The following is a 9151-nucleotide window of genomic DNA, read 5'->3' on the forward strand; positions in this document are numbered from 1 at the left end:
ACAATAGATACTCTGTCACTAAGCTCTTGTACTCAAAGTGTGGTCCACTGATGAACATCACTGGTGTTTCCTGACCGCTTGTTGGAAATGCATCATCTCAGGCTGCTCCATAGATGTACTGAATCAGAATCTGTATTTTAACCAAGCCCCCACATAATTCATATGAGCATTAAATTTTAAGAAGCACAACTGTGAAAGGCCAAATCTACTTGACTTTCCATATTATTCAGGGACCCCCTTCACACCCAAAGATCCTGCATGCGCAAACATGGCTCTAAGAGCCGTGTCTACATATTCTCAGTGGCTCTCACCCTGGGCACACATTAGAATTACCCAGAGAAAATGTTTTAAATAAAACTATCAGGCCTTACTCCAGATAACATAATTTGATTAGTCTGAGACAGGGTCTGAACAAAGCTCTTTTTAAAGCTCTCCTGATAAATGAAATATGGAGCAAAGGGTGAAGACAATCGCAATATCCCGTTCAACCTTTACCTGCAAACATAAAGGTGTGTAAGGTTACATTTATAGAGGAACTTGCTCATGGTTGCCAAAAATGCATTTAAACTCATTTTTCTGATTTCAAACACTTGCTGTTGCATTTTAAATCAACCAAGTGTTAGGGGCTTCAGGCCAACCAGTTCTAAACTCCCCATGTGTGATTATCCCCACATGCTATACTCTGGGAGAAAGCCTCTGAGAAAAAGGAGAAAAGACAGTGGACTCCAGGACTTTAAAGCTGGGCAAGATAGGGTTAAAAGGTGAAGAACCACACGCGTGCTTCTCCACAAAAGTAGACCAGCCTAGTGTTGAACTCATTGAGAATATTCAATGAGCCAAGAGTGGGCTGGCAAGTCACAGGGTGATCTGTGAATCTATACTCACTTTCCCAAACTGGATTAGCGCATGAGGAGATGCAAGAGATGTGGGTTCGATCCATGGGTCAGGAAGATCCCTTGGTGGAGGAAATGGCAACACACTCCAGTACTCTTGCCTGAAGAATCCCATGGAGAGAAGAGCCTGGCAGGCTACAGTCCATAGGGTTGCAGAGTCAGACACGACTGAGAGTAAGCACAAGCGTGTAAGTGTTACAAGAGACAATCAGGTGTGTTGACCCAAGTACCCTGGGCACCGCCTCTGGACCAAGTAACCTACCCTTTATGGGTTGCTTTATCACTGTAGCCCATCACCACATTTGTGAGAAAGAGATCTGAAATTTCAATCGGTTATCAGCCCTGGGATTTCTTTGGAAGGAATGATGCTAAAGCTGAAACTCCAGTACTTTGGCCACCTCGTGCCAGGAGTTGACTCATTGGAAAAGACTCTGATGCTAGGAGGGATTGGGGGCAGGAGGAGAAGGGGACAACAGAGGATAAGGTGGCTGGATGGCATCACTGACTTGATAGACGTGAGTCTGAGTGAACTCCGGGAGTTGGTGATGGACAGGGAGGCCTGGCGTGCTGTGATTCATGGGGTCGCAAAGAGTCGGACACGACTGAGCGACTGAATTGAACTGATCCCAACGTGAGATGACCAGTCAGAGGCTAATGTGTGGAATGTTCCCACAGTGTCAAGGAGGATGTGAGTCATGCCTTTGTGCATCATTTAAACAGGCCATGTGTAGATTCTTTTAAGCATTTGCCATAAATGGCTCCCTATATCGCCATCTGTTCACTTTAGGTACAAGAAATATTATAAAATCATTCTTGTTAAATAGATTTCCAGTTTGCTGTTTTGAAAAGAGTTTCTGGTTTTTTTTTTTTTTTTCTTCCTCCTATCTTTGGAAATATGTACAAACAGGAAGAAGTGGACATTTTCTTTTACACACTATACTAGGAATAGTGTTAAGACAATCTCTCTGTCAGCTGGCCCAATTCTAGGGACTAGGTCTCTCTCAGGGAGCGCTGGAAATCCTAGTTTAATCCTAAGATGTGAATGTTGACTTTGAAAGTCTTATTTAACTTACAAATGTGTGAAATGGCACATAGAAAACTCCCCACTGGGGACAGTGAAAATGTAGAGAGTAACAGTTAAGGAAAATGGCAATGATATAATCTCAATGGCTTTCTCATTATATATGATCAGTTTTCTGACACAGAAATTTATTTTGTGATACATAAGATTGTACTGATGTTTATATATGCCTGTTTTTAAAGTAAATGCCAAAATTACACAGACTTGAAAGTCTGCCTCCTGGGAAAAACTGACATATAAATACACCTTATTTCTGTACAAAAAAAAAAAAAAAAAAGCAATGTTCTCTGTAAATGGTAATGCTCTACCTTTGAACTATGGATCTATTAACTTCAAGCCAATGCCATTTTGAATGGAAAAAAGAAAACTATGATGTGAAAAATCATGACAAAAGATAAGTTTAAGTAAGTAGCTCTATTTTGTATGTAAATTCTTTATATTCTAATCTCTGACTTCACTCGATGGCGCAATAATCAAAGGTCACAACGTTTTAAAACACTAATTTTGTAGCATTTTTTTTAGGACAAGTGGAGAATAAGAAAATAAGTTTGTAAATATGAAGAAAATCTTTAGTTTTATTATAGGGATCCTCTGCCTGAATTTGCAGCTCTGAAAAAGCTTCTATTTTAAAATAAATGATAAACCCCACCTTCCATGGTTCATGGATCTCCATGTTCACGAAGCCTGGGGAAGCTGATACCTTTTGCAGTGTCCAGGAAGAGGGAGTCCGATTGTGAGTACTGAGCACCTGCGGCCTCCGCACAACTCAGAGGCGCTCTGCCCCCTGGTGGACCGTTCAAGCACAGGTTTTTGAGAAAAGATTTGGAGCCATCATTTCTCACATCCTTTTCCTAACAGCCTCTTCTCATCTGAAAACTCAAGTAGATGCCCCACGTTGAAAGCTTTATTTTTTTTTTTTTCATTCATTGAAGCCAAAAATTTCCTTTGGTTATAATATAAAAACCCAGGAATGCCTAATCAGTCCATCACAGCTAAAATAAGAACCGTATGAGATCAACCCTTTATCATTGGTTATCATGGCTTTGCACAGGTGAGAAAAAAGCAGAGAAGTGGAAAATGAGATGCTGAGAGAAGACATGAATGTGGTGAGGGCCTTTGGACACTACAAAACAATTGGAAATCTCTAGACAAGAAAGAAGAAAGAGGGTTTAAAAATCAATGAGAGGATGCGACAGGAAATGAAATATTTGGCAATTTCCTCTTGGCCAGGAGAGCCACCGCAAACCATCTCTCCTGCTCTCTTTGGGCCTCTTGGCTGCGCGTTGCCAGCCCAGAGGATAAGCTTGAAAAGTTCCAAGCCTCAGTTGCTTCTAGTTTAGCCACGTTTCTTCCATTTGGGCTAGCTTGATTTTCTTCAGTCCAAACTCTCTCAAAAAGCCTTCAAGTTTTTCTCTGCTGCAGGTGTCCTGCATCCACAAAAAGGGCAATGACAAAATAACTGCTAGAGAGGAAGTACCATCTGCTGAGCGATAGAAAGTGTCAGGGATCTTGATAAATGCTCTATGTGTATAGGCTCTAAGCCTTTGCAACAAACTGCAAGTAGGCTGCATTTGAGGGGAACCACACAGCAATAACATGCTCTATTTGCAATTCAAACCTGGAGCTTTCTGATTCAAAAAGCTTTATTTTCTGCCTGTACTCTGATGCGTGGTCTCCTCCTCTTAGATCTCTGCCCGCCCCACCCACCCCCGCCCCTGCCCCAAGCCTGCTTCTAACTCAGCTTCTCCTTTTCTGTTTTCTGTATTTGAAGTACCATGTACTGCCTTGGAATCTCATTCTCTAGCCTGAAGTCTAAACATTCCTTCTAAGAATGCTGATCTGGAAAATTCCAGGGATCATGGAATTGACTTAAACTCTTTGCAGACTATGTCTAATTCCTTTTAAATCCTTCCTACACGTATAAACTAAATCCCACATATTGTGTCCATGCTTGTCAGTTCACCGCAATATCATTAGTCATCAATTAGTCTCTCTTGAAGGCTCAAGCTCCTAAAGGCAACCCAGAATCCCATGAAGCAATCTTTCCATAATCATACAATTACTCCCCAATGCATTGTAGAACACAAAAGGACTTTTATTTCATTATTTTCCTAAATTTCACTTTCAATTACACATTTTTGAAAGGTGGAAAAGGCAATTTGCAGTCACAGTAACTCCATCAAATGCACATATTCTGAGATTTTGCAGCTTGAGTAAATTATAGTCCACTCAGTGTTTCCTGGATCAAGAAGATAAAACTAACATAATAGACAGGAAAAGTGAAGAATATTGTTCTGTAGGAAATTTGTTGAAGTCAATAACCATTCATTCATAGGTACAGTGTCCATTTTTTTTTAAAGGAAACTCTAAAATTCCTAGAAACACAAGACAATATTGGCATTTGGAGATGAGTATACATTCATATATTTTTGTGAAAAATTGTGCAATTCAACAATATGGAAAATGTTATTTGCTACCACAGCCAATGAAAATATATTTTCATTTCTATTAAGTTAAATATTTCCATCTCCCATATAATGTTCTGTAAAAAGTCATATGTTTAGTTTATGAAACAATCTATGCTATAGGCAGCAGTAACTGAAAAGAAGCTTAACAGTCTTAACTACATACCCCTGGGATGAATAATACACTTTGCATAACCATGTGCAATGCTGGATGAGGAGTCTAGATTTCTTATAACTACAAGGGTTTGCAAGCTTCTACTTCATACAATATGCTCCCAATCCAGTTGATTCAGCAAAGGAGTCTAGCAAAAATTTAGGTAGGTCATCTATAAATGGCAAACAACCCGTTTGACTAAATTGACCACATTTTGTTAATATGAGGACAAAATCATTGCAGATGCCCTATAAAGAAATCATTTGTAAGTGGCTATTGGTTTCAATTAATTTTGCTCTCTCAGGCTCCTAGAAGTTGTCTTAATTGCTTCTTAGGCCCAAGAAAATGCCTAACGAAAAGACAAACAGTAACATAAAAATAAATTATGTGCTCTATGCACAGTCCTCTCGGTAGTAAGCTAGATCTCTCCATAGGAGAAATGTCACACAAAACAAACAGACATTGGGGATACAGCAAAAATATACGATTATCTAATGCCTAAAATTTTCTCTTACTCCAGTGACAGGTGTCAGTGTTGATCAAAATTTTCTTTTGTACTTAGTTTACATGTAAACCTTTGAATAGGATATTTTCAAGAGTCATTATGCCAGAGTAAAGGTCTGCACAGCAGGGAAGCAGTGTACTTCAGCTCAATACATCTATTGTCTGACAGTCTGGACTGGGAAGCTTCAAGCAGGGAGTGAATCCATTTTACAAAGACAACTTGCTTCTGCAGACAAAAAGTATCAACTGCAGAAAGCTCTCTAAAGAACAAAGTGTGAATCTTCTTTGGCATAATAAATGTTCCACAGACACGTTTGTTTTCCGTGCAGGTAATCCTTTGGGGCTATTCCATTTTATTTAGAGCATGCATTTTTCATCTTTTAGTGTGTAATCTTGCCCTGTACTAGGGAGTCCTCAGAGTGAATTTGAGATAACAACTAAGTATTTTTTGAAATTTGAAACAGAGATAAATTTAAAGCACTATTGATATTATATTCATAGAAGTATCAAGTCAATGACAAATTTCCAAGATTCAAAAGCTTGTTAGTTTCTGGGTGCCCAGGAAGTCTGAGGGTTGGTTCCATGAGTCACAAGGAACCAGGTTCAATTTTAGCTTCTCTAAGCTTTTTGAAAACCCTTACTTGTCTTTCTAATAATTTTGTTCTTACTCAGACTTCAATAGCAAGGGAAAAAAAACAGGTTTTTATCTTTAACATGGGTTTTAGGAGTTTTACTATTTTGAAGACTTTTGGAGAAAGGAGCTAGTTCTCTTGGTTACTTTTCATGTTAGCACACAAAGGAATTACAGATGGGAAGGAGAGTGCAAATGACTAGCAGAAAAAAGTCTCATGCATTTAAGATTTTTTTACAAGTCAAAATATACATCCTCCTGTTGCCACCCATTCCTTAATTGTATAAGAACTCTTCCTATCTCAGTCAATTCCATGGCTCACTCGATTGGGATTAAAAATACTTACCTTGCAAATTATATCATCTCATCAGTTTCATCAGTGGCATTAATAAGAAATATAGCAGCAGCTTGGGCTGAGTCACCCATCATATCCTCCATTTCTGGGGGTTTAAATGTGTAAAACGACAGGTACATGAAACTAAGAGGAAAAAGAAAGCAATCTGCAGACTTTGGCACTAGCACACATAACATTTTGTCTGAGTTGTTAGGAGAGTGGTTTGACAATCACTACATACGAATTAAAAAATTATAAAGCTGCAGAAAACAAACAATCCATAGGTGTTGGTTTTCCGTTTAATACTCCCCATCTCCCATTTTCACCCACCCATCCCATATAGTTTCAATTATAATAAAAATAGAGATCTTAACATCAGAATTTTGCTGTTAACTCTTCAAGGTTTCTCTGTGCTATCCAAGCCACACCGGAATCCTCAAGTTTCTCCAACCAAGTTTAAATAAACAAAAAGTGAATGAAGATCAAAGGATGCCAAAGTAACTGTTCTTAAAGGAAGCTGAACACAGAGTTCTCCCCAAAAGACAGGGTGTTAGTGTCTAGTTCAAGTACTGCCAGGTTGTATGCAGCTCTGTCTCAGACAGGCTCCAGACAAGAACTACAAGTACCTCTAGTTCTAGAGGGCCTCATCCATGATACCAAAGCAGTGCAGGGCTCCCTTTTCCATCGTTGGTTTTCTAAAAGTTGCAGCCCCCTTGCAATGCGCTGCTGAAGAGTCAGTGCTGAAACGGGTTTGCAGGGAGGAAGTGAGCCTTCTCCTCAGCCAGGCAGCTCTATCCTTAGTTTGAACAATTCTCCTTTAGAGCTCTCTTAGGGCTGTCCTGGTTTACTCAGGATCCACAGCCCTTGCTCAAAAGAGACAGCCTCGTTCCGACCCAGTAACAGTGAAAGAAGAGTCGACCTACCTGTGGAACCAGACACAGCATGGTCCCCTGAAGGGGGCTTAGGCGACTCCACTGTAATTAACAAGTCAGTTCGTGCACTTGAAGCCTATGAGTTTATGGAAAGCTTGTTTGAAGTCCTCGTTGGACATGGTGTAGATGATGGGGTTGATGAGGGAGTTGAGATAGCCCAGCCACGTGAAGAAGTCAAAAATGGCCTGGTGGAACCAGCAGGATGTGCAGATCGGGATGACCAGGGAGATGATGAAGAAGGGCAGCCAACACACGATGAACGCGCCCAGAATGATCCCCAGGGTCTTGGTGGCTTTGCGCTCCCTAGCGGCCATGAGTTTCTTCTTCTCCAGCAGGGCGTCGGAGACGCGCACTTTGACTTGGTTCACGTACACAGGAGACCCGGATTCGCTGGGTACCTCCGGAGCCCGCGAGTTAATCGAGGTGACCGAAGACGTGGACCCGGGGGAGTCGGTAATCAGCTGGGCTCGGGTCAGACGCTTACCGGTTCTGTTGGGCGTCTGTTTCAAAATCCGGGAGCGGGCTTCCACGTAGATGCGGCCATAGAGGGCGATGAGGAGCAGGGTGGGGAAGTAGAAAGCGCCCACCGTGGAGTAGACGGTGTACAGGACGTGGTCGGTGTTCACCACGCAGTTCGACATCGCCTCAGCTTTGGCCTGCCGCCAGAAGAAGGGCGGCAGCGAGATGCAGATGGAGAAGACCCACACCAGCGCGATCATGACCGCGGCCCTCTTGGGAGTCCTTTTCGCCGAGTACTCCACGGCGTCCGTAATGGCCCAGCAGCGGTCCAGGGCGATGACACAGAGGTGCAGGATGGAGGCTGTGCAACAGGTGATGTCCGACGACAGCCAGAAGTCGCAGACCACCTGGCCCAGCGTCCAGCGGCCGGTGACCGTGTACATGGTACTGATGGGCATCACCAGGATGGACACGAGCAGGTCGGTGACCGCCAAGGAGGCGATCAGGTAGTTGGCCGGGGTATGCAGCTTCCGCGTCCGGTACACAGTGGCGATCACAAAGGCGTTGGAGAGCGTGGTGGCCAAGGTGAAGAGCGCCAGCAGCAGGACCACGACTACTTTCCAGGGCAGGGCGATGAAGTCCTGGTAAATGTACTCCTCGGCGGCGCTGCAGTTGTGGGAGGGACCAGCCGAAAGGTCGGCTTGAGAAAGCCCAGTCTGGGAACTCGCGGACGGCGGCTGGGGACACTGAGTGGCCACTGCCTCCATGTCTCTCCTCGCCCGTGGCCCCGGAGCGCAACTCTGGGGCACGGAGCGCACGAAGATGAGGACAGGAGGACCGCGGAGGAGACCGCAGTCTCGTCCACCCCGGGAGATTGTCCGTTCCCTGGAGGGTTCCTTAATTACGCCTCCACCCAGGTTCCCAGATCAAGCGAGAGGTCAAGGGCGAGGCTGGCTGGCTGGCTCCTTCCCCGCACCTCCAGTGCGCGCGGCGCTGCCGCCGCGTCTCTGGCCGCTCCCCGCTAAGCCCCGTCTCAGCCTCGGGCTGCCAAGGACTGGTCCAAAGAGCCACACTCCCCTCCGGCTCCCACCCGGGCGTCTAGAAAGTGGAGAGCTTGGTTTGGTTTGGGGAGGGAGCATTGGCAAGGTGGAATCTCTTACCCCAACTGCTCGGGGCTGAGCGTCTCCTAACCCGGGCGCTCCAGGTTCTGCAGACTCGACCCGCAGGAGTTTGCTGGCTGTCGAGACCAGAGCTTGCAGGCCAGCGAGGAGTCCGGGTGTTGCATTCCCGCCCTCCTCCCCAGGCTGGGGCAGTTTCCTGCGGCGGCCGCAGCCGCCCAAGCTGGGTGGAGTGAAATCTGGGCACCACGCGGCGCCGCTCCTCGCGCCGGAGCTCTGCCCTCCCTTCTTTTCCACGCGCTGGCCGCTCCGGCGAGCTGCCCCGCGGAGACGGGGGTCGCCAGAGGAGGGACTCGGGGGCTCGGGCTGCGGCTGCTCGCACCGCGCGGCTGGCGTACCACCTCGGTCCCCCGGGCACCGCGCGGAGCCTGGCAGCCGGGCGCACGGGTCTGGGGAACCTGGCGCCCAGGGCTCACGGGGAAGGGGCAGGTGTCGGGGCGGGGGGAGCTCGAGGGACGCGCGGACGCCAGTCCAGGAGGACCGTGTGAGTGGCGGAGCAGACGGGCTCCTTTTATAGAGT

At 45.3% G+C, this 9151-nt stretch overlaps 1 protein-coding gene across 1 annotated transcript; it reads right to left on the reverse strand.

Annotated features, from left to right (window-relative positions):
- Nucleotides 1–7050: 7050 nt before the first annotated feature.
- HTR1B (5-hydroxytryptamine receptor 1B) lies at nt 7051–8256 on the reverse strand. Its single transcript, XM_052645971.1, has one exon. The coding sequence runs from the start codon at nt 8218–8220 to the stop codon at nt 7051–7053; it is 1170 nt and encodes a 389-aa protein (XP_052501931.1). The 5' UTR covers nt 8221–8256.
- Between the last annotated feature and the right edge of the window lie 895 nt (nt 8257–9151).

This window comes from Budorcas taxicolor, chromosome 9 (assembly GCF_023091745.1).
Source record: "Budorcas taxicolor isolate Tak-1 chromosome 9, Takin1.1, whole genome shotgun sequence".
NCBI classification, from domain to species: Eukaryota; Metazoa; Chordata; class Mammalia; order Artiodactyla; family Bovidae; genus Budorcas; species Budorcas taxicolor.